Source organism: Myotis myotis, unplaced genomic scaffold (genome assembly GCF_014108235.1).
Source record: "Myotis myotis isolate mMyoMyo1 unplaced genomic scaffold, mMyoMyo1.p scaffold_m19_p_3, whole genome shotgun sequence".
NCBI lineage: Eukaryota > Metazoa > Chordata > Mammalia > Chiroptera > Vespertilionidae > Myotis > Myotis myotis.
Window position 1 is genome coordinate 112,138,081 of NW_023416335.1, and position 25,617 is coordinate 112,163,697.

Genomic DNA, 25,617 nt, shown 5'->3' on the forward strand with positions numbered 1-25,617 from the left:
AACAAAGACAGGTCCCAGCACGCACCGCGGCCGAGACTACAGGTCCCAGCATGCAAGGCGCACACGGACAGCCAGCCAGACTACATTTCCCTATATGCTCTCCTGACAACGGGTCGCCCCCTCAGCTTGGGGGTTTCCTCCGTCCTCTCACTCCTCTCAGTCTCTCGTTAGAGTCCAGGGGTCGGACAGCGTTACCCACGAGTAAACTACGAAGATGACGATTTTTCGAGTCCTTGTTCATTATCCGCTGGATTAACAGCCAAGAGCCTGGGGCCGGGAGGGAGGGGGGAGGCGCGGGCGGGTGGCCCTGCCGGCTGAGCCAATAGCTCCGGAGCGGCTCTCCTGCGCCATGGCAACGGCGGTCATCCCTGCAGGGACCAGGGCCCCATTGGGTGGAATCTTTCGAGAAGGCTCGAGAAGAAGGAAGCGGAAGTGGCACGTGGAGGGGCCGGTGGAGGCGCCGGTGAGTAAATGCCGCAGATTCTGGAAACTTCTGATCAGTGCGATACATAAAGCTGAGGAGCTGAGACCTCCCCTTTTGGGTCGGTACTGGGGCGCGCAGCGGGGAGCCAGCGGTTGCGGATCAAGGCCGGCGCAGGAGCGGCCCGCGGAGAATCGGCGCCGCCTGCCTCCGGGTGAGCCTCTGCGAGCCGCCGCTGTTCCCGGGAAGCCGGGGCGCGCAGTGACCGAGGAGCAGTCGGACCCCGCGGGAGCCGCGAGCAGCGGCCGGAGGACGCGCACCCAGACCCGGGGCGGAGGCGCACCGCCAGCCAGTCATGTCGGTGGTGGGGCTGGACGTGGGCTCCCAGAGCTGCTACATCGCGGTGGCCCGGGCCGGGGGCATCGAGACCATCGCCAACGAATTCAGCGACCGGTGCACCCCGTAAGTGGAACCTGCGGGGTGCTGGGCAAGGGCACGGGCAAGGGAAGGAGCCCGGAGCGGGCTGCGGCGCGAGAGGCTCCTGGGGGCGTGCTGGCCAGGAGAGCGGGCGGATGGAGCGCGGCGTGGGGGGCCCCGGGGCGCGGCCGAATGGACGCCTGCCCACGGCCTGGTTATGGTATCGGAACCGGTGAAGGCGACTCCGGGGGCCACGCGGGGCCGCGATTTGAATCGCCCTGGGCCGCCGCTGGGCGCCGGGCAGCGGCCGAGCCCGCGCCTGGACTCTCCCAGCGGAGCTGCAGCTGCGCCCCCGCGCCGCCCCCGCCGCACCTGGCTGCTCGGAGGGCCCCGCCGCGGAGCGGTTTCTTCCGCCTGATGAATCTCCAAACGAGCTGGAAGCTTCCAGAGCCCGTGCGCCCTGCCTAGCCTGTTAGCGCCCGCAGTCACTCCTCCCGCAGATGAACCTTCCCTGTCCCAGCGCGCGGCTGGTTCCCGACGCCGCTGTCCTGCCGGCATCGCCGTGGAAGATGGAAACGTCCTTCTGCTCATTTTACGAAAAAGGAATCCTACATCTTATTCTAACATTTATTAAATTTTCACAGTTTAAAGAAGAGAAAGTAAAAGTAGCCTACTTTTGTGCTAGAGTGCTAGAACTTAATAGGATGGAGGTCGTTACTGAATTGAATGTTCTGTTCACCAGCTGCCTGGAGTGGGCAGGGGGTGGCATTTTAAAAAGCAACCTTTTCCCCGGGCTTATTTTCTGAAGCCAACATGCCAACGTGCTTACATGTGTTAATGATAACAACTGATTACATTTCAGGGAAATTCACGTAGGTTATTATTTTTAATGCCTTAATTTATTTTCACATGCCTTAAACCCAAGATAAAAGTCGTAGAATGAAACATTGAACGGAAAGGTAAAATGACTGGGCTTGTATCAGTGGAGATGAACATTCATGAAAGTTAATGGAAAATCAAAATAAGCAAACACTTGACAATCCTAGCAGTACCGGGAGGACTTACTCCCTTCGCATACTCTGAGCCTACCTGCTTTTAGCCAGGCAAAGGGTTCTGTAATTGGAGAACAGTGAGGAAGAAGACACTCCCAGGCTTCCATGCTTAGGTGCAGTGGACATCTTTGTTCTCTGATCCCTATGAAAAAGAAAACTGAAGGCAGGGAAAAAATGGTTTCTGTGGCGTTAGTGACCACTTCGAAACTAAAACAGCAGGTACAGCTCTCAAAAATGTAAACTGAGGGCAGTATTGGGATTCCCTTTAATGTTTTTGATAAGATAGATAAGATAGATATTTGATTTCAACTGCATTGGCTACTGGTAATTTTCTTTTTAATATAATTAATTGGATTTTCCTTAGAAAATGAGTAAATTCATTCTGCAAGTGTGTAGTTACTTTGAACTCATAATGTTTTGGAAGTTACCTTAAAAGCTCTAGTCTTTGCTTGAACACTGCCCTAGCTTTTGGGATGTTACATGACACCTGCTCAGAAAATCTAGGTCTAGGATGTCTGTGTTAGAGCAAATTTAAACTTGATTTGGCCTGGTACTTAATACCCTCAGTATGCTCCCATTTTGTTCATCTTCTTTACCATTACAACTACCTGCTGTGGAATCTAAAACCTAATTCACCTACAGTACCTCCTGTGGCTCCTGTGTGTGTCTCCGCTCTGTGCCTCACTCTGTTTCCCTTGTGGGACGGCGCGCTCACAGTTACGGCACTTTTCATCTCTTCAAAGCTGACTTAATGTAACTGGCTCTTCACGTTTATGCTCAGTTTTGCTGTGGTACTTCTCTGCATCATTTTTACTTGGCTTTCTGAAGTAGAGTCTTTCATGAATGACTCTCTTTTGTGCTTTTACACCCCAGAAGCATAACTTAGGCCTACTTGTATAGGTTTATAGAAAAACTTGTGATTCTAAAGAGGCAGATGGTATTATCAGGACAGCAGAAGTAACAATGATATTTAGATTTGTGCAGGCTTCGTGACTGAGAAAGTAGAGTTACAACAGGGGTCCTCAAACTTTATAAACAGGGGGCCAGTTCACTGTCCCTCAGACAGTTGGAGGGCCGGACTATAGTTTTAAAAAAAAACTATGAACAAATTCCTATGCACACTGCACATACCTTATTTTGAAGTAAAAAAACAAAACGGGAACAAATACAAAATTTGTATTTGCATGTGGCCCGCAGGCCATTGTTTGAGGACCCCTGAGTTACACACCATACTTTTTGTTAAGCTTATAGGCCAAGTTAATAACACCCTTTATTCAAAGCATTTTCAGAACCTTCTAATAATGGGGCTTGGAGAATTGAAATGTGATGTAAAAATACACATGGAAATTGAGCTCTGGGCAGACTTATTTTGGGGGAGTAGGACTGCCACGTAGGTTGGATTTTCAGTAGCAGTTAAATGGACAGACCCATACCCCCCTCTGAGTATTTGACCAAATTTAGACTCCAAAGTTGTGCTACACTTGTCCCCCCCCGCCCCAAACCATGGGTAGGAACTTTATATTAGATTTTCTCTCTTGTCAGCTAAAAATGTCCACATTTTTTAAAAAACTTTTTAAAAACGTTTTTTATTTCTTATAGGTCAGTCATATCATTTGGGTCAAAAAACAGAACAATTGGAGTTGCAGCCAAAAATCAGGTATGTTCTTTAAGAGAATTCTGGTCACTTTTTAAGGGGGAGGTTTTAAAGGTGAAATCTCAAGGACATGCAGGAATTTGAAATACCTAAGCCTGTCTGTTGTTGAGTTTCCAAAATGTAATGTGAGTATCTTTATCAGCCCTTACTTAGAATGGTTATTTTTTTCCTTCTGTTCCCTTCTTGTTTTATTGAATAAGAGAATAAGATCTACTTTTATTGTCTAATCTGCCAACCTTAATTTTTAGTAACTTCACTACTTTCTAACTTATCTAATTTATGTGAAGTTTCACATAACACTCATTTAAGAATTAAAAATTCCTTCTACAAGTTCTGTGTTTAAAAGTGTTTTCAGGTTACTTAATAATTAGGTATGACTCGGAGAACTTTTTGTCTAGACCTGTGCTCTTAATATTGTAGCTGTTAGCTATAGATAGCTGCTGAGCATTTGAAATGTGCCTAGTTGGAAGTGAAACACACATGAGATTTTGAACACTTAAACTAAAATATCTCATTGATATTTTTACATTTTATAAAGTATCTCACCAATATTTACAGTACATGTTGAAATGATAGTATTTTAGATGTATTAGGCTAAATAGCTATTGAAATTAATTTCACCTGTTACTACTTAATGTGAGCAGAAAATGTACATATGTCCTTCCCACTTAGCAATTTATTAAACTATAACAATGAACGCTTTATTAAAAAAATATAATTTGACTGTAGTGCATCTAGATCTCCTTATTTATTCATTCAATGGGTAGAAAACGAGTTTAGAGAAGAACAAGAATGAAATAAAGTCCCAGTTTATCTTGCAGATTTTGAAATCTGTTTTAGTCTTTGGTGACAATACTGCCTCTTGTTCATCCTCACTGCCTACCTATAGGAAAAGGAGAAAGAATAAATGATGGGGAAATTCAGGGCTCTGGGAAAGTTACTTATAACCACATGGTTTGAGTTCTACAAGAAACTGTTTGTAAAATTGTTTAAGTACTAAAAGGTGTTGAAATTAGAAAATAATTTAAAATCTCTAATTTCTTGTGCAGCAAATCACTCATGCAAACAATACAGTGTCTCACTTCAAGAGGTTTCACGGCCGAGCATTTAATGACCCCTTTATTCAAAAAGAGAAGGAAAACTTAAGTTATGATTTGGTTCAGATGAAAAATGGTGGAGTTGGAATAAAGGTAATTGAGCAACTAACTTATTATCTTAATAGGAAACTAACTCATCTGTAGAGAAAGGTACTTAATTCTTAATGAAAATTTAACTCTCATTTCTTAATTGGACAATATGGTTTTTTTATTCCTTTGTTTCCCACGTAGCTTTTTTTAAACTTTAGGTATATCTTTAAATTGTCTTTGAAAATTACTCAAACAGTATATACTGCTATAATTTAATTTGTATTTCTTGTAACTTCCTGACAATTGTAAAATTTAGTGGTGTTTAAAAATCCTAAGTTGTGTTGTCATGTCAAACTAAAAGTCTGTCCAGTGCAGCTCAGTTGCATTGTTTGGAGTGCAACCTTGTAACCCCACCAGAAATCTTTTTTTTAAACTTGCAGAAGCATTCCCATCTTATGATCTACACAGAATAATATTTAACCCAGTGGTTCAGCTCTTTAGTTAGAGTAGAAATTTGCTACTTTCTATAATGTTTTGACTAGTACTTTGGGTGGGGAAAAATCTGCTCTAGTTTTTATTTTCCTCTTCATCTCTAGGGAAAAGTTCTTTTTTCCTTTTTTTCTTTGCTTCCCTTTCCTTTCCCCCTTTCCTTTTCTCCTTCTTCCCTAAACATCTATAAAAATAGAGATTTTCTGGGAAAGAACATGTGATAATATTTGGAAGTTAATATTAGCAGGTAACTTTACCACTGGTTAAAACATTTTCTTTCTTCAACATAGGTAATGTACATGGATGAAGAACATCTGTTTAGTGTGGAACAGATAACAGCCATGCTGTTGACTAAGTTAAAGGAAACTGCTGAAAACAACCTCAAGAAACCAGTAACAGATTGTGTTATTTCAGTAAGTAGAATTCCTCAAGGCAATGTGTCTTATTTTAACCTGCTTTATGTTACTCTCAAGTATACAATTTGTGAAAGCAGTTCTGTTACTAGGGATCAAAATTCTATGGGCCTTGTTAGCATAGTCAGGATTATTTCAGAGGAGGTTTGAGTTGTATTTTTAGCCAGAAGTTGCAAAGGTTCTTGACCAGAGATACAAATCAAAATCTCCTATGAGGCTTTTTGAAAATACAGACTGATTAGTAGAATGGGGATATTCTAATAGTTACTTCACTGTTAGACAACTTGTATACATACATGAGAGCTTTTCTAAATTCCACCCTCAAATTGAGAACCAGTGCATTAGAAGTTTTAAAATGTAACCTACCAGTAGTGCCAAAACTAGAATTTCAGCACTAGCCAGCATACTACCTTCAATGGACAATTGATAAATTATCAAGGAATATTTGAAATGGACAAAGGCCACCTTTTATTTGGACACCAAAAAGGTAGTTTTAAATTCTGTTCTCCCAAATGTCTAGGGTAACTTTATGAACTCTTCCCCAGGACTGACCTACACTGTGGTCTTTGTGTGATAGCATGGTTTGGGTGGCTTGCCCAGACTAGTTAGAGCCTTTATGGCAGTATATTCTAGGATATGAAAGAATAGAGAGAGACAGCTAAAATTTCTCCTCTAGCCCTTGTAAGACAGAACGTGATCTACTAGTGCAGTGGTTCTCAACCTTCTGGCCCTTTAAATATAGTTCCTCATGTTGTGACCCAACCATAAAATTATTTTCGTTGCTATTCATAACTGTAATGTTGCTACTGTTATGAATCGTAATGTAAATATCTGATATGCAGGATGTCTTAGGCGACCCCTGTGAAAGGGTTGTTTGACTGCCAAAGGGTTCGCGACCCACAGGTTGAGAACCGCTGTACTAGAGGGTTGCCTGCCTGTTGCTTGGAGAAATTACATTAATCTCTGGTAAAATTAAAGACTCCTATCTAATAAAAGAGTAATATGCAAATTAACAGTAACTCCACGACAAAGATGGCGGCGCCCATAGTGGCAGGGCAGGACGCTGGCGGCGTCACCCTGGCATCGTGAGCCCAGCAGGCATTGCCTTGGCGGCGCAGCCCTGGAGCAGGCAAGCACGGCCGCAGGCAGCCCCCAGCAGGGCCTGCTCTCGGGTCGCTGCAGGGATCTGGGAGCTGGAAAGCGTTGCGCACAGGCAGCCGCCAGCAGGGCTTGCCTGCGGGTTGCCGCGGCAATCCGCAATCAGGCAAGCACAGCTCGCAGGCAGCACCCAGCAGGGCCTGCTCCCGGTCGCCATGGTGATCCCCGAGCAGGAGAGCGCAGCCTGCAGGCAGCGCCTCACCCTGGCCACAGCTCAAGGGAGAGAACAACACGCAGGCGAGGCCAGGAGCCTGAGAGATCAACACAGAGGGGCACCTGTTCTGAACCTCCTACGCAGCTGAGGGCAGGCCCCCAGCAAGGACACACACAGCAACTGCTCTGAGCCTCTACTGCCAGACTGTGGCCGTCAGTAGGACATCCACTGAGGACTCCCAGACTGTGAGAGGGGCAGGCTGGGCTGAGGGACCCCACCCCACCCCGCCCCACCCCCCAGTGCACGAATTTCGTGCACCGGGCCTCTAGTCTATATATAAAAGGCTAATATGCAAAGTCTCCCTGCGGGAGTTCCATTGGGAGTTCTCTTGTTCACTATGATGTGCTCTGACAAGGGGGCGATGCGGAATGAAGGGAGGCCCCAGCGGCAGCTGGAAGGCCTTGATCCCTGGCCAGGCCTAGGGACCCTACCCATGCATGAATTTCATGCACCTGGCCTCTAGTTAAATTATAAATCAGTGGTCCTTCCTGTTTTATTTTTCTTTAACTTGATGAAAAAACTGATGAAAGCAGTGTTCTGATTTGAAAAGTGAGCAGAGACCCACATTGGCTCTTGTCTTTTTCTGAAGCATCTACAAATACTTAGGGGGGGAAATGTGAAAGCCACCAAGTCTTCCTTATGTACTTTATAGTTAAGTGCTTCTATGAATGTAATGTTATATGTTCTTGAAGAGTATCCTAGTTAAAATGCTGTCCTAGAAAAGTGGTAAAAATAATCGTTAGAAGTGCCTCACTCAACAGCATAAAAAACCTTCCCTTGATATTTTAAGTTTAGGACAGTCTTTTCAAAAGTAAGTTACTATTCTGAATGCTAAGTAACTAAGCCTAAAGGTCTATTTCTGTTTTATGACCTAGCTAAGGCACCTATGAATTTAGTACAAGTTGTTATAAGGAATTTGTATATATTTTTTGTGTTCTAGGTATGTTAAAATTCTTTTCTTGTCCTTAGGTCCCCTCTTTCTTCACAGATGCTGAGAGGCGATCTGTATTAGATGCTGCACAAATTGTTGGTCTGAACTGCTTAAGACTCATGAATGATATGACAGCTGGTAAGCAAAATCTTTTTGTGTGGAGTAACTATACTATCATAACTACAATTAAGACATATCAGAAACAATTACTAAACATTTTTTCACATTGATGTAGAAATACAGTTTATTAAAAAACATGTATTAGATTTGAAAGCACAACTTCCAGCTTTTCAGATGCTTACGTTTAATGAGAAATTGGCACTTTGTCAGATTTATTAATCTGTTTTCATTAGAAAATTCCTTTAAATATTTATAAATTCCTTTAAATATTATACACACACACACACACACACACACACACACACACACAGGATGGGGCAAAGTATGTTTACAGTTGTGAGTACACAAAACACAGAGTTGTTCTTGTATTATTATTTATTGTGTTATTTTCCATATAAACAACTGTAAACTGTAACCTACTTTTGCTCTACCCTGTATATATTTATTTTTTGAATTATGTGTGTTGGATTTAGTTTTTAAATTTTCTTACATTGTTTTTATAGTTAAGAAACAAATTTTCTCCAAATCTTATGATTCTGGGTTTCACAACTACCTTGTCTGCAATAACTGGTATAGTAAAATAGTTTCCCTCCTGTATTTCCCGAATATATATGGTTAGGCATTGATCATCTCTCTGAAATGCTAAGCTGTGCCGTTTGCTAGGCATCGGGTTTAAGTGTGGATATAATGTTGAGCAAAGTGGTCACTGTTACGTCCTAGAGCTTTTATCAGTTTATTACAATTTCAGATGAACAAAAAGTAGTTACATTTTAGTTTTGGGCAAAACAAATAAGACTTTTTTCAACACATTTCCAGTAGTTTTAATTAAAGTTTCAATAAAGACGTTTTCTTAGGTATAAATGTTTAGAAAAGCAATAGCTTCAAAGTTCAGAAAAAGCTAACAGACTCTTTAAGGGAGATCAGTTATTTATTTGCCTTGTATATAAATATAATTGGTAGGAAATGGAGTTACTGTAGTTGTATATCCTTAATTTTTCTGAATGAGCAGTGTCCTAGCAGGTCATGGTTAAAATGTGAGTATTGGTATAATGTGTCTGATAACTGGTTGTGGTTGCATGTCATTGTATGTCTTCTCTCCATATATTGAAAAATTATAGAGCATTATTCTAAAATCAGAAAAGGGTAATCAATGCCAAGAAAACTAGTATGAAGTCAGGTATAAAAGCGGTGTGTTCATCTTTAAATGTTTGAAGTATAGTCAAGTTTTCTACATATGTAATCTATTATATAAAAGGCTAATTGTCCATCCATCTGACTGGTAGCTATGACATGCACTGACCACCAGGGGGCAAATGATCAATGCAGGAGCTTCCATGACGCACACTGGCCATTTTAAAATAAACGGCACCATGGACCTGGCGCTGACAAACCAATACTCGGCTTCCCCCAAGTGGGACACAGGCCCTGCCACCACCCCGAAGCGACACCCCACCAAATTGCAGCCAACGCTGCTAAGACCACATGGCGCAAAATGTGGCCCCCAGCCCAGCCCAGCCTAGACACTGTCGCTGTGGGCACTGGGTAATGACGTCATATTGTATAGCCCAGCTTCCTCTCCCTAGCGACTAGCCTCCTTGGAGTTTCTTCATCCCAGGAACACGACTTGCTTTATAGCCAGGTGCAAACATTTCACAGTTTAACCAAATGTTTGTGAAGCGTTTTCATGTGCCTCATCTCATTTGATCCTCACAGAAGCCCTGGAGTAGATAGATATGAGACTTGGTGGAATCCTATTTTCTTTTCCTTAGCTGGAAAATGGAGATTTAGAAAGCTTTGAAACTTGACCTGACTGAAAGTAAGAAATGGTGGACCTTCAGGTTTTTTCACTGCGAAGAGTATAGTTGAACACTGCTGCAGTTAAATATTTTACCCTTTGTTCTCCCTGCATGATCTACAATAATAATCTGCTTTGTGTTGATATTTACTGCTGTGTTGCTGACAATTACCAGAAAGAGAAGTTGGGGTGCTTCACTGGGCTGGGAAAAGTTTAGCTAAATCAGAAAGCAGGTCTAATTAAGCAAGTTTATTCTATATCTATAAAAGGCTAAGTTGACTCGCGCATGTGCAATACATATAAAGCTTTCGCTGGCGCCAATCAGATGCGTGTGTTTCGATCTGTCATTGTCGATCGTGAATTTGGTTGACACTTTTATTACAGAGAAAGGGTGAATAGCGATATTAAAATATTTCTCCTAATTAATTTCCTTTCAACGTGCACGATTTTGTGCACCAGGACACTAGTTATAACAGTGACATTCCTAAGAAAACATGAATGAAAGAATTGAAACTCAGTTAATTTTTTTGTAGTTGCTTTGAACTATGGAATTTATAAGCCCGATCTCCCAGGCCTGGATGAGAAACCTCGGATAGTGGTTTTTGTTGACATGGGACACTCAGCTCTTCAGGTCTCTGCCTGTGCCTTTAACAAGGGGAAATTGAAGGTAAAGTAAAAAATGGGAATTAACTGACCAAAACCTATTAAATGTTATATTTGTCATTACCTTAAGCTACTGAGCTTCTTGACTATGGTCTTCTTGGAAATGAAGAGTGTTGGGTAATGGTATGAATAAGGAATTGTTCCCAAAGATGATGGCTCAGCATACTCTAATGCAGTGGTCGCCAACCGGTGGTCTGCGGACGTCTGCGAGGTCCGAAAGGTTGGAGACCACTGCTCTAATGTTCTTGTTTAGGGAAGAAAAGCTTTTTCAGGTCATCTGTGTAATCATTAAAGATCAAAGCTATCTTAGAGATTCAGTATTTCATTTGAATTTTAGTTATATTTCTCCTAACTGACTTGGATTTCATGTTGTCTTTTAGATAGAATATTGAGCCTATTAATCTTCAGTTGTTTGAGTAGGAATGTTTAACGATGTAGTAAAAAAAAAAAATGATTTAAAATAACCAGGTTGTTGTTTTAACTAAATTAGGTACTGGGAACAGCTTTTGATCCTTTCTTGGGAGGAAAAAACTTTGATGAAAAGTTAGTAGAACATTTTTGTGCAGAATTTAAAACTAAGTACAAGTTGGATGCAAAATCCAAAATTCGAGCCCTTCTTCGTCTGTATCAAGAGTGTGAGAAATTGAAAAAGCTAATGAGCTCCAACAGTATGGACCTGCCACTGAGCATTGAGTGTTTCATGAATGACCAGGACGTGATGGGAAAGATGAACAGGTGCGTTCTGAAATCTGCTAGAATGAATGGGAAGAGCTCTGACTGGCTTAGAGCCAGGGCTTGGTTCTGACTGGAGTGCTGTGTGTCTTGGCCCACAGTTGTGCACTGCCTGCTGGACAGACTGTGAACCCGCTTACAGCGAGGGGCACTTCTGCAAAGATCTGATGAAAGTCTTTTCGGTATTTTCCACTTTTTAGTACTTCTGAGCCAGTAATTGAATTGTGGTTTCACCAAATATTTTACAGAAATATTTTTAAATCAGTGGAAATAAATAGAGTAATGAGAATTGGATCACGGAAATAATTTAGGAGTAAAATGTCAATCTTTTATGTAAAAGTGATTTTTCCAGTGATACCCTGTAGAACTGATTTTTCTCCTCTACCCTCTTTCTGCACCTGTTTCATATGTTTATGTTTTTTAAAAGTTGCAAATTACAAGAGTTAAACTTGTGTGATTAAAAAAAAATGAAATTCACCAGGTTGATAACATTTATTATTTTAAAACAAGATATTGGCCTTTATGTAATTTTTCTAAGACTTAAAAAGTGTTCCTCTTACTAAGGGCACAATTTGAAGAACTCTGTGCTGAACTCCTGCAAAAGATAGAAGTTCCCCTTTATTCACTGATGGAACAGATTCGGCTCAAAGTAGAAGATGTGAGTGCTGTTGAGATCACTGGAGGCACTACACGAATTCCAGCTGTGAAAGAAAAAATTGCCAAATTCTTTGGAAAAGATGTTAGCACAACACTCAATGCAGATGAAGCAGTTGCCAGAGGCTGTGCACTGCAGGTATGTTTCCTAAGCCCTTCTCTTGCTCACATGCCAGAACCTCTTCCACCTCATTGTATCATGGTGTGCCTAATTAGATACCACAGGGGAGTTATTTTTAAATAAGTCCATAAGGCTACAGGGAGAAGAGGATCTTCAAATGTAGAAGATCAGGAAATTTAAAGGACTACAGTAGAACCAGTGTTTCTCAAACGGGATGAGAAACTACTGGCATGATTCTGGGGTGTCACAGAAAATGGCTGTTATGCAGAAATTAGCTGCAGGGTGTTGGGGGTCACAGTTGTTACAAAGCACATAGGAGGGAATTTGAATGGCAATGTGGTGTAATGTAGAATTGATGTGGGGCGAAGTTTGCAGGGTAAGGGTATTCGTTAACTGTTTTTAGGAAACAGCTGCTGCCCCTCCAAATTGCTTTTAACCTGCTTATCAGGTAAGAAGGCAGCTCAGAGGCCTGATGTTTGACAAAGCAAAAACACCAAATCTAGAAGTCAGTGATTTTAAAAAATTAATACTAGTTTATATTTAGGACATAGTCAAATAGTTTTAACTAAAGTTTCAAGTTAATATGCTTGAGTTTTGATCTGGTTAGCATAGGTTTTTTTATTTACGTAATATATTTTTATTGATTTCAGAGAGGAAGGGAGAGGGAGCGAGAGATAGAAACATCAGTGATGACAGAATCATTGATTGGCTGCCTCTTGCCAGCCCCACAGTGGGGATTGAGCCCTTGACCGGAATCGAACCCAGGACCCTTCAGTCCACAGGCCGACGCTCTATCCACTGAGCCAAACCAGCTAGGGCAGCATAGTTTTTTGTTTTGTATAAAGCAAGAGATTCTATGGAGAAAGGTATTTAGAGGGACTACCCTTTAAAACTTAAAAGAAGGAAAGAATTTGTAGCTACTTATTTCTGGTTATCTATTGTATCATCAGGAACCATCGTGGGGTTTTTGTTTTAGTTTTTTTCCTTGAGAATGGGGTATGCCTCCTTAGCCAACTAATTCCCAGAAACCTGGGAAGTTTTTATAGTTGACATATACTGTCAGCAAGTTTGAATTTGAATTTAAACCTATTCATCCAGTTTGAATTGAGTTTTGTTAAAAGGTGAGTGGAATTATTCGTGTACTCGTGATAATTCTTCCTTTCTATCTTTCTTTTTTGAAGTGTGCAATCCTGTCTCCAGCATTTAAAGTTAGAGAGTTTTCCATCATAGATGCAGTTCCTTTTCCCATATCTCTGGTCTGGAGCCATGATTCAGAAGTCACTGAAGGGTATGTATGAGAAAATAACTTTTAGGTAATGTGATTTAATATAAAAGAATGACTTTTATGCTAATGTGTCTAATTAATCTAACTGGGATTTTTCAACAGCCAAACCTATCAAAGTATTTCTGTCATTTTGGTGTTATAAATGGTGAGATAGACTTGATACAGACTTTGGAATGTTCCTGTTCTGTTTATGTAGCACAATAAGCTTAAGTACTTGACATAATGACTGCCTTTCCTTCTGCTAGTGTTCACGAAGTGTTCGGTCGAAACCATGCTGCTCCCTTCTCCAAAGTTCTCACCTTTTTGAGAAGCGGACCTTTTGAACTGGAAGCTTTCTATTCGGATCCTCAAGGAGTTCCATATCCAGAAGCAAAAATAGGTAAAGCAATTAATTGTATTTACATGCACAAACTTGAAATTTTTTCATATTCTTAACAGTGTTGAGTGGAACATAATTCCAAGTGAAGGCCATTTTCAGTTTAGGATGGAGAAATCTTTGTTTATTGATGAATAAACTAGCCTACAGAGGTAAAATGACTTGCTAGTTAGTGCTGCTGTTTTTCTAAGGATCTATATTTAAGAACACTTAGGCATTGTTCCTCTTCTGATATCATTAATATTTAAGGAATTACCACCTAATTCCAATATAAAACCTGGCTTAGCAACCATTGAGCTACTTCTCAAATGTACCTACATATTTTAAAAAGTACGTCTTTTTTGGTACATTTTTCTTTGAGAGGCTTGACACTGTACATCTGTTTTGACCCACAGTAACTGTAGAAATCTGTGGGAGAGCCTCAGACATCTTCTTAAGCCCACAACCCAGGCATGTGCCCTGATTGGGAATTGAACCGTGAACCTCCTGGTTTTATAGGTTGACACTAAACCACTGAGCCACACCCACAGTCCCAAGGCATAAATGCTGTTCTTTAAATGGGTCTTAATGGCAACCATTTCCTGAACTAATGAATTAATCATTAACGAAGGTCTATTCCAACATCTCACCCTGTAACTTTCTTGTGTTTGTGTAGATAGCACCTTAAGTACATGGCTGTTCAATACCATATAGTGCCTTTTTTTTTTTTTAAATATATTTTATTGATTTTTTACAGAGAGGAAGGGAGAGGGACAGAGAGTTAGAAACATTGATGAGAGAGAAACATTAATTAGCTGCCTCCCGCACAAGGGGATGTGCCCACAACCAAAGTACATGCCCTTGACCGGAATCGAACCCGGGACCCTTCAGTCCCCAGGCCAACGCTCTATCCACTGAGACAAACCGATCAGGGCCCATATAGTGCTTTGCACATAGTATGTTCACACTACAAGCATGAAAAGGTCAAGTAACTTGCAGCTGGTCTCACAGCCAGGATTGGAGCCCAGATTATCTAGGTCAGAGTCAGCATTCAACTCCTCAGTAGTGCTCTGGAACTACTCTGTTGTGCGTAATAATTTCAAGCTTTGATAAAGGTTTTAGGTCACCTTACCTTTTTAAAAACCTAGAAAACTGTTTTGATTATTCAATCAGAAAGAATGTATTCCCTGAAAGCCCTAGAGCAGTGGTTCTCAACCTTGGCTGCACATTCGAATCACCTGGGAATCTTTTTAAAATCCTGATTTCTGGGCCTCATCCTCTGGAAATTCTGTTTCTTTGTTATGGGGTGGGGCCACATTAATAAACAATTTCCGGAGGATGAGGCCCAGAAGTCAGGATTTTAAAAAGATTTCCAGGTGATTCTAATGTGCAGCCAAGGTTGAGAACCACTGCCCTATAGGATGAAAATGCAGCATGGCCTGATAACATTCAGCCTTTCACTTGCTAATGGATTTTCACCTGTAGTTTGTGCTCACCTGCCTGGAGAAGTAGGATAAGAGGAGGCAGTGACTACTGGTCATTATTAGTGTTTTACACATAGTGGCTGGGTCATAAATGTTAAATAAAAACAATCACAAATGTGTCCTTGGCCTTTGGACATTTCACAGCATATTAAGATTAAGCCCAAATATTATAATTATACTGGAGACTTGTCTATTTTAAGAGGTTATGCTTATAGTATACATGAAAAGGCTTAAATCTAATACAGTTGGTAAAGTGGGAGGTTAAATCTAATACAGTTCCAAAACGGCAAGGTTTTGGAATAGCAGTACTTCGAAGCTTTAAGTTCTTAGAAGCCTATGTCTTTTTTTTTTTTTTAAGACTTTTTTGGTTTTTAGAGAAGAAGGGAGGAGAAACATCGATGTGAGAGTGAAACATCAGTTGGCTGCCTCCTGCTGACCCCCTACCTGGGAATCTAGCCTGTAACCCAGGCATGTGCCCTGACCGGGAATTGAACTGGCAGCTTTTTGGTGCAAAGGATGTCACCCAACCAACTGAGCCATACCAGCCAGGGTGAAGAAGCCTTTATCTTCTTTACAGAGATGTAGATTTAGTTTTTAAATTGTCAATTTATTTCTATTTAGGTCGCTTCATAGTTCAGAATGTTTCTGCACAGAAAGATGGAGAAAAATCAAGAGTGAAAGTGAAAGTGCGAGTCAACACCCATGGCATTTTCACCATCTCTACAGCGTCTATGGTGGAGAAAGTCCCTGCTGAGAACAGTGAGCTGCCTTCTGTGGAAGCAGATGTAGAGTGTCAGAACCAGAGACCTCCAGAAAACCCAGAGGCTGAGGTAAGTGTGGATGAACCTTTGAGTTTGAATACATAGTTAAGTTAATCCTAATCTATAAGAGAAGGGTTAAAATAGGTTTTGCTTAATTTTGGTTAGCTTTTTGGATAATCATGATAATTAGCAGTTGCTATATGATGTTCATATATAGCTTGGAGTGTGGTGAATTATGATTAATTTGAACTGGCATATGACAATGGAGTAATTTCTTTATATTATTTTTTTTAAAAACAGACCACATATTGTGAAGTCAAATGTTGGCTGGTGATTAAGGAGAAAAAAAAAACTACTACAAAAACTATTTGGTGAAATATATACCAAATATTAAAGTTGATTTTTTTTTTTTAATGTCACAGTTGGTTTTGGCAATTTAGAACTTACTTGCTTTTTTTTTTCATGGTTTGCTGTATTGTGGGAGGAAGGAAGGGAAGTGTCTTTCTATAGCACAGAAAGTTGTTACTGCTCATGTTCTTAATTTAGCCTTCCTTTAGCATGAGTGCTAACAGAGGACCTTTCAGAAACTTTAAAATAGATCAACCATTAAGTTTACTTCTGGGTAATAATAAAAAAAATCGCTTAAATGAGGGGGCAGGCAGTATAGTGTTTTAGTTAAGATGTGACAATAGTGGTCAGAGACCTCTGGAACACGTAGGAACATTAGTACCTGAGCCTTAGTGTTGTTCTCATGTAGAAAAAATTCAGTACAATGAGTAAAATGACCAGGGCCGTGTACTTTCTCATTTGGTTACAAACACCATTGTTCTAATGCCTGTTGTGTCACTCTTAGGACCTTCTGGACATATCAGGAGTGCCTGGCTTCTGAACACTTTTTTAAAAAAACATAGACCACATATTGTGAAGTCAAATGTTGGCTGGTGATTAAGCCTTAGAATCTCAAAGCTCTGACAGAAAAGAGTCTTGAGGGTGGGGCAGGAAGGATTGCAGTCACTGCCATGTGGCATATACGGTGATCTTTCATCTGAGATCATTTGGTTGTAACTGGTCAGATGACAAGCGTGGGGACAGAGGGTCTGCGTGTCTATGAGCTGTCATGATGAGCCCCTGAATAACTGATGGTTGGCTCTTTCATGTAACTGTTCAGTTCATTGAAAAGGAGATATGTCCACATGCATGATGGCTTCTGGTGAAATTAGGTTTTGGAAGCTTTTCTCTGGGACAGGCCTGGGGTAAACCTATTTCCTTTGCTTTCAAGAGTCAATATCTGTACAAGGCTAGGTGGAAGTTTCTTAAAAGAGAGTTATGTCATCACATCAATCAGAATGCCTACTATTTGTGTTATTTAACTATATGAAGTGCTGTCATTCGAATAATTTTTATGGATTTAAAATTTCAAAGAAGTTTTCAGATATTTGTGTTCATTTTGCTTTTATCCAGTGTCTTTCCCCACCTGTTAAGATTTCAGAAATTGAACATACTGTTTCGGGTACCCTGTAACCTTTACATTTTCCAAGTACACCTGCTTTCTACATCCTTTGTGCCTGGGCTTTCATTTCAGAAAAATGTCCAGCAAGACAGCAGTGAAGCTGGAACACAGCCCCAGGTACAAACTGATGGTCAACAGACCTCACAGTCTCCCCCTTCACCTGAACTTACCTCAGAAGAGAACAAAACCCCAGATGCTGACAAAGTGAGTGATACTTCTAGTTCATTCCATTGGACAATGTTGCAACATGTGATCATTAATAATATTAAATCTGCAGTTTCAAGAGCAAGCACCAAATTGTCTTATTTAGTCTAAGTAGGATTTTTTTTTCTCCTGTTGATTTTCCATGTATTTTTCAACTAAAACTAGCTGAAGGTACTTAAGCTCAACTAAGGGAATTGAATATCCTGCTTTAGACCTGAAGGCTTCTCTTGGTTTATTGCCGCACCAAGCAACAAGAGACGAACACGTAGCACTGGTTGTCTTCTCTAGTGCCAAAAGTACCTGTGAAGAGCAGGGCTGTGTGATTCGTTTCCACTTGAATTAGTCTTATAATAAATACATGGGCTACAAGAGTCTAGTAAACTTTCTCCTCCTTTCAAATCACCTGTCAAATTTGAATAAATTAATTAGGATGATCTGGAAATAACCAGATTGCTTTCAAAGTAAGTGTTCTTTTACCCTGTTTCCACAGCATGTGTTGGAAGCTAAATTAAATAGTTGTATTGTGTCCCTTTAAAAATGTCGTTTTCTAATCAAACCTTTAAATTTCATGGTCAGATGAATATTAGAAAGTTTCCTTTGTCTCCATATCACTCTGTGCTTTTCAGAAAGCAAGCAAGTTGTATGCAAATTATTAACCTTCCATTAGTGGTTTGGTTTTCTCATTGTGAGTGTTGAATTCTTTACCCTTGATGAATTACAGGATTGTTCATTGGTGTCAAAATACATTTTACACTTGGTGGAAGTTTCCAGTTATGAATGTGCTTGTGTCCTGATTGCTCCTGTGGGGATCCCAATGTGAAATTGGTCCTGGTTCTGGTTTCTGAAAGCCTTCCTTGTTTTCTCCTGCTAGAGTTAATGATGCCAGTGGAGCAGCACTGCTTTGTTTGTAGTAACAGCTCCTTGATTTTAGCATCACTCCCCTCACTCACTTTGACATTAACTGATGGTGCTGATAATGTTGATACCTGTCTGGAACATGCCATTGGTAGCGCCTCATGCTCTTAGCTTAGGAGGAAGCACTAGCATCAGGCCCTTTGGAACATTTTCACACACCTCCTCGGAGGGTTCCTTGTTCATGCCACGTCAAATGCCACGTTGTGATAATAATTGGTCTTGTCAGTAGTTGGCTTAATGTTGTATTGCCAGATACTCTTAACTGCCAGACATAGACTATCATCCAATCGTTTCCCAAACATCTGTTGTTCTCGTGTTTTGCTAAGTGTAGATATCAACTGATCCATTTGTCTTTCTTGTGGTCATGCCCCCAGAGGGTGCACAAAATATTGGAGAGCTCTCTTGTGCACTAGAGGGAGGAAGACAGAGAGAGTATATAGGCAGACTGACTGGGTCATTGCTACTGACAGCTTACAGCAGTTAACAGGTGTGGGATTTCTAAGGATCACTGAAATAGAAGTCTGGGAAACAAAAGTTCTCATCCCATCTCTGTCTTTGTAATTTTAGGCAAACCATTGAACCTTTTTCAAATTCCAGTTTTTTCTATAAACTGCCTAGAATTTTAATATCCTAATAGCTCCCCAACGTTATCCATTGGCAGAGCTTTCTGTGACCCGTGGGCTGGTTCTCTTCCTACTTGACCAAACCAGCCAACCAGAATACATGTGATATATCTCCTGGTTATCTTCCAGTCTATTTTCTACTTGTGCAAGTGGGAACCTGCAGAATTGGAAATACACAGAAAAGACTTGGAATTGGAAAATTAAAGGCCATAGGAGATGCTTACTTCTTTAGCCCTGTATTTAAATATTTTGAAAAATCTACAATAATTAGCAGTAGCTGCATCGTTCTATTTGCAATTTTAAGACTCTTATTTCTTGACCATGGGGAGTTGCTTTTGAGAAGTAATATGACTCAGAGGCACGTAGTAGGGATGGGGATATATGTATATATACAGACAGATACATGTGTGTAATCTCCAAATTCAGTAGGGCATTTTGAAAGGCACTCATCAGTATGGTGCTAATTGTAATCAAGGCAGGTATAATACTGGGACGTAAGGACTTAGGTACTAAGTATGTATATATTACAGAGATAGTGTTGACCCTAACATTGCTAGCATTGGTCAGTCTGCAGTTATTGTCAGATTCTAGACTGTAATATAAAGATGCAGCAATTTAATAATATTTTTGACTCTTCAGAGTCACAAACATTGCTTAAAGGGATGACAAGGTAAAGACCAATGGAGAAAAGCTTTAGCAGGGGAGATTAAGTTTAATATGAAAAGAGAAATGTATGGGTGAATTCTCAAATGAGAGTGTGGCATGCTTATGCGTCATTGCAGCCCTCATTAAAAACAGGCGGGTGGAAATCAGCTAAGCTTATACCTACTTCTAACTTCATAGTTGTGGGGATTTTATTTTTGCCTGTGTCATCAAGTATGATAAGGAGTTTTATTTGTTTTGTTTTTCAAGGATTCTTTAAGAATTTCTTTTTCTTTTTTTTTTACCCCCCTTCCCAAGGCAAATGAAAAGAAAGTTGACCAGCCTCCAGAAGCTAAAAAACCCAAAATCAAGGTAGTGAATGTGGAGCTACCTGTTGAGGCCAACTTGGTCTATCAGCTGGGGAGAGACCTGCTTAATATGTACATTGAAACAGAGGTAGGTACTTCCAATAAATACTTTTATTTTAGAATGTATTTAGTTGTTTGGCCCTATTGTCCATATTTCTAATAAATGGCTGTAATCCTTTTCAGTATCCCAAGTTTTATACAGTTTTAGAGATAGGATGAAACCAAAATCAATGGCTTTTCAGCTTATTTTCTTATTGATTGATTTGTTGTTCCACTTATTTATGCACTAATTGGTTGATTCTTGTATGTGCCCTGGCCTGGGGATCGAACCCACAACCTCCGCATGTTAGGATGATTCTCCAACTAACTGAGCTGTCTGGTGAGGGCTTAATTAAAATTTTTAAACAAATTTTATGTTTTTTCATCTTTATAACAAAAGCGATCTATACCATTCTGCTTGGTATAAAACTGATCCCAAGTCCTTATAAAGAAATTGGATGCCAGTATTTTCTAGCACTGGGCACAGTACAATTCGTATTTTAGGCCACATTGAATATTTCTGTTAAAACATGTGCTTTTCCATAGAGTGTGTGAGATAATTAAGATTCATTTTCCCTGTATTCAGATAGGAACACTGTGTTTAGAAATTTAACAGTAAATATAAGTAATTTATCCTTGATTTTCAAATATGGCAGAGTGGTCTGATCATTATCTATTGGTCAATATTAATCCCAAGATGAGATAACCATGTAACTTCATAAAAGAAAACAAAATAATATAAAAGCCATGAATTGTTTTTGTCCCCTTAGTATTAAATCTCAAATGAGAAAGTTATGTAATTTTTTTATATAATGTTAGAAAATGAAGAACTTTGTAGGGTTTGTTGTAAGAGTTTTATAAGATATAATTTAGAACTGTTAATACTAATTTTTTTGGTACAATTTGTTACAGATAACAGAAAGCTGGAATTAACCTTTTCTGTTCCCTGACAGGGTAAGATGATAATGCAGGATAAATTGGAGAAGGAAAGAAACGATGCTAAAAACGCAGTGGAGGAATATGTGTATGAGTTCCGGGATAAGCTCTGCGGACCATATGAAAAATTCATCTGTGAGCAGGTATGTTTAGAGTCTGGTTTTTATTCAGCTATAAAGTATTTATTATCAAACTTAGCTTTGAACCTCTACTAGATAAACAAAACAACTTAAAGTAGAAATTGTATAAACAAAACCCCAGAGAGAGGCTCACTAGTGGTGTACAATTTTTCTATCTAGCTAATACCAATGATTCTTTAGTTTTTACCATTCACAGTTACGGAGGCTTAAAAGATAAATTGAAAGCCCTTGCTTTCAGAGACCTCAAAAAAAATTTTTTTATGACTAGCTTGCTCTTATTGTTTATCCCAAAAATCTTGTTTATCCATTCATTCCAAAGTTTATCAGCCCCCATTCTCCTTAGCCCTTGTCTAAGCTCTCAAAGTCAGTAGGCTTCTGAGTAAATCCCAGAAGCACAATTGTGAAAGATGGGACTTGGGGGGAAAAAAATGGCTAGATATCTAGGATGGTTGAAAGATTAATTCTAAAGTTAAAAGAATTTAATCTTACGAATCTATTTTAGTCCTAAGATTTTTGTGATGGTTCAGTTCTCATCTCTGCCCTAACATTTCCTAAATTGGTTATGGTGGTGATTCTGAGATAGAGATAACCCAAACCTAAGGCTAGAATAGCAGCACATAGTTTATGAGTTGGGTAGGAGGGGCTGATGGTAGAGTATGTTGCTCCTTCATACTTTTTAATGAGTAGAATCCATTGACCCATGTGCCTTTCTTGAAATGAGAACAGATACTTCATGTTTAACATTTCTGACTGTGACTCTTCATCATGTTGGTTCTCATGTTTCACATACAGGACCATCAGAAATTTTTGCAACTGCTCACCAAGACTGAGGACTGGCTCTATGAGGAAGGAGAAGACCAAGCAAAACAAGCCTATGTGGACAAATTAGAAGAATTAATGGTAGGCCCTTCTTTCCCCTATGAAAGCGGTGCCTGTGGTTTAGACTGTAGACTTTTAAAATATGATGAGAAGTACTAATGTGTTACATTTGTTCTAGAAAATTGGCACGCCAATTAAAGTTCGATTTCAAGAAGCTGAGGAACGGCCAAAAGCATTTGAAGAACTAGGTCAGAGGCTGCAGCACTACGCCAAGATAGCAGCCGACTTCAGAAAGAGCGTAAGTCTTTATCACCAGAAAGAAGGGACTGCGGGTTTTAATCAGCTAATAGTGAAGTTGAGGAACCTGTAGGGTGAACAGATGATGTTCTTAAATGAGAAATTTGTTCTTGGTATTTGAACTTCATAGAAAATTTTGTCAAGTTTGTTATCAATGTTAAATACTTAACTCTGCCGAATGACCATGCTTTCTCCATTCAGGATGAAAAATATAACCATATTGATGAGTCGGAAATGAAAAAGGTCGAGAAATCCGTGAATGAAGTGATGGAGTGGATGAATAACGTCATGAATGAACAGGCTAGAAAGAGTCTCGATCAGGATCCAGTTATATGTGCTCAGGAAATTAAAGCAAAAATAAAGGTGAGTGTTATTGTCTATTCATTGCTGTGTTTTCTTAGAGGCTCAAGTTACAATCACTTGAACCCTGAACATGGCCATTTTTTCCATAAGACTTTCCCCTCCTCCTGCCCAAAACCAGATTTCTTGGTTTACAATTGATATCACAAAATTTAGAAGACTTTATAAGTTTCTGTTAAATTTTCATTGTATTAATTTAGCTTAACAAATGTATTTGTTCAGCCACATGTCAGTCATTGTACCAGGTGCTAAACTTCCAGTGTACAAAGGAAGTCCCTGCCCTGCTAGTGTGAAGAAGACTTGACAGTAAACACGTATGGCAGTATATGAGATGGTTTATAAAGTGCCAATGATACAAATAAGAGTTAGAAGGGGTTAGGAAATTCTGGACAGTGGAGGGCACCCAAGTAAGGGTTTTAACAGGGAAGGCCTTGCCAAGTGCCTGAAGTTTGAAGGAAGTTGAGGGGGAAAAAGAAAACGGGAACTGCCTTCTGTCTGGAAGGATTTTCAGACACAGTAAAGATTACGGAAACGTAAGCCTTTGAAGTAAGTGGGCTACAATAAATTTCAGCTCTTTGGTTTTTTTTGTTTTTTGGGGGGTTTTTTTTGAGACAAAGTTACTTTACCTCAATGAATCATTTCCCTTTTCCATCAGTGGGTATAATAATTCCTACCTTTTAATACTATTGCAAAGATTATAAAGTATGAATACTTAGCAAGTCCATGAGACATCATAGGGTAGTATTCACTTCTCTTTGATCAGGCTTCAAGCTATAGTTTTGAGCAAGTGTAATAAGTAAATGGGATTCTTTGAGGTAAGTGTAATTGGAGTTGGTAGAAAAGTATTGGTTCAAGCATGTAGGAAAGTAATTGAAAATGAACTATATGGATCTGAGTCAGTCTGATTACTAGCTTTGTTTTCCTTTTTTAGGAGTTGAATAATACCTGTGAACCTGTTGTAACACAACCCAAACCAAAAATCGAATCACCCAAACTGGAAAGAACTCCAAATGGCCCAAACACTGATAAGAAGGAAGACGATTTAGATCAAGGCAAAAATAATTTTGGTGCTGAACCTCCACATCAGAATGGTGAATGTTACCCTAATGAGAAGAGTTCCATTAATATGGACTTGGACTAGATAACATTAAATTGGCTTCATCCTTTAATTAATAAAATATTTTTGCCATAGTATGTGACTCTACAGGACATACTGAAACTATTTATATTTTCTTTTTAAAGAATGTTTAGAACTTTTGTGTACTATATGGAAAAAGGAAAAGCTTACGTCTATAGTCTTTATGATCCTAAAAGGGAAAATTGCCTTGGTAACTTTCAGATTCCTGTGGAATTGTGAATTCATACTAAGCTCCTGTGCTATATTACCATTTGTATCACTGAAGATGAAATTGACTTGTCTTTTGGGAAAGCTAAAACAAACTGTACTGCTTGTTCAAGAGGGCTGTGGGTAAAATCATTAAGCATTTGTTCTTGCCAAGGTAGTTTTCTTGCATCTTGCTCTCCACTTCAGCATGTGTGTGGATGTTTATAAACAATACAATCTGATTTCACAAGGGCTTTCTAAAATTCTGTCCAATAGAAGATGACTTTTTGCTTTGATATTATTAAAATGCATTGAGTAATGTAAGCGCTAGTGAAATGTGTTAGCAGCATGCAGAACATATCTTTCAAATGTATCACTTGTTACACAGTGCACTGTCAAGTGGAGGTGTCAAATGGAGGAAATGTAGGATCTGTGTGTTACTGGTATTGTAAAGCCTTTTATGAGCTTTAAAATAAAGTTCATCTATGATGTCATTTCTAAACGGTTGTGTCACTGACTTAAAAATGGGGTTGGGGAGAGTGGTATAAACTATTATAGGAGAAATGAAGTCACTGTGAAAATCACTTTCTTTTTTGCTGTTTATATATGCTACCTCTTTGCTAACCGAAAATGACTTTCTACTGATAGAAAAGTAGCGTATGTTTAATCACATTTAAAAATTTAAAACTATTAAGTTGAACATAATTTAGAATCCACCACCCAGAAAAAAGCATTAACTCTTGTTGCCTATCTTCGAAGCCTTCTAATGACAGGGGTCTGTGTCATTGTGGGTATTATGTTATAGTGTTGTATAGTCCGCTGTCTTAAAACTATCCCAGGCAAATAAATGAATACAGGGGTGGGCAACGTAGGTTTACAGTTCCTCGGGAAAAAAACGTGCTGGTTATGATTATTACAATAGCTTCATTGACACTTGTGTACCTATTTTTGCACACTCCATATAATTTGTTAAAACTTTACTGATGTGCTGAATTCCATTCTATTAAAGACATAAAGTATTTTTACCAATTGGTGGACTTAAGTGTTTCCCAAGTTTTTGCTATTCTAAATAATGCTGCAGTAAACCTTACCTGGTTTTTATTGTCTAAGAAGGTGATTGAAGTAGTCTTGGGACTGAAGTGAGGAGCAGGGGTGATAACAACCAAAGTTTAATACTTAACCCATGATCACAGGGGAAGTATCAGAGTTGGGAACGAACTTGGACACTTAAATGTTAACTAAGCCCACACTCCAAGCGCACACTTCACTTGTGTGTCTAGTGTGGACTTCATCATTTTAAATTCGTTTGCCTCTGTATTTCAAGAACTGAATATTCTATGCATTCTCATTTGTAAATGTGGAATGTTGATTTTATATAACATGTTAAGATTCTTAACCGCTTGTCACTATTCAAACATTCTTCCCCACTTTGTAATTTCTTTTAGCTGTTTTATCATTTAGAAGCCTTGAATTTTGTAATCTGTCTCATAGTTTTTCTAATGCTCCCTAATGCCCACTAATATATACTCAGTAGGTGTACATTGTATACTGTTGAGAGGTGAAGATAGGTTTCTGTATAGAGTTGGGAAGCTTA

General features: G+C 39.6%; 1 protein-coding gene across 3 annotated transcripts; it reads left to right on the forward strand.

The window, feature by feature from the left end:
* The first annotated feature begins 470 nt into the window (after positions 1-470).
* Positions 471-24,525, forward strand: HSPH1 (heat shock protein family H (Hsp110) member 1). Of its 3 annotated transcripts, none has more exons than XM_036301564.1 (18): positions 471-883; positions 3,490-3,547; positions 4,594-4,734; positions 5,451-5,573; positions 7,915-8,014; positions 10,325-10,458; positions 10,945-11,189; positions 11,751-11,979; positions 13,143-13,249; positions 13,492-13,625; positions 15,707-15,915; positions 17,429-17,560; positions 20,059-20,196; positions 21,101-21,226; positions 22,016-22,123; positions 22,221-22,340; positions 22,541-22,702; positions 23,631-24,525. In XM_036301564.1, the coding sequence occupies exons 1-18, from the start codon at positions 777-779 to the stop codon at positions 23,838-23,840; spliced, it is 2,583 nt and encodes an 860-aa protein (XP_036157457.1). In that variant the 5' UTR covers positions 471-776; the 3' UTR covers positions 23,841-24,525. The 3 variants fall into 3 exon arrangements, with proteins under 3 accessions (XP_036157457.1, XP_036157459.1, XP_036157458.1); XM_036301565.1 differs by lacking the exon at positions 471-883 and adding an exon at positions 1,574-1,710; XM_036301566.1 differs by lacking the exon at positions 17,429-17,560.
* Positions 24,526-25,617: the final 1,092 nt, after the last annotated feature.

Coding starts and splice junctions, on each gene's coding strand:
- HSPH1 (XM_036301564.1), top strand. CDS start 777: ATGTCGGTGGTGGGGCTGGACGTGGGCTCCCAGAGCTGCTACATCGCG. Junction 8,015..10,324: donor CATGAATGATATGACAGCTG/GTAAGCAAAATC, acceptor ATTTTTTTGTAG/TTGCTTTGAACTATGGAATT. Junction 22,124..22,220: donor ACAAATTAGAAGAATTAATG/GTAGGCCCTTCT, acceptor CATTTGTTCTAG/AAAATTGGCACGCCAATTAA.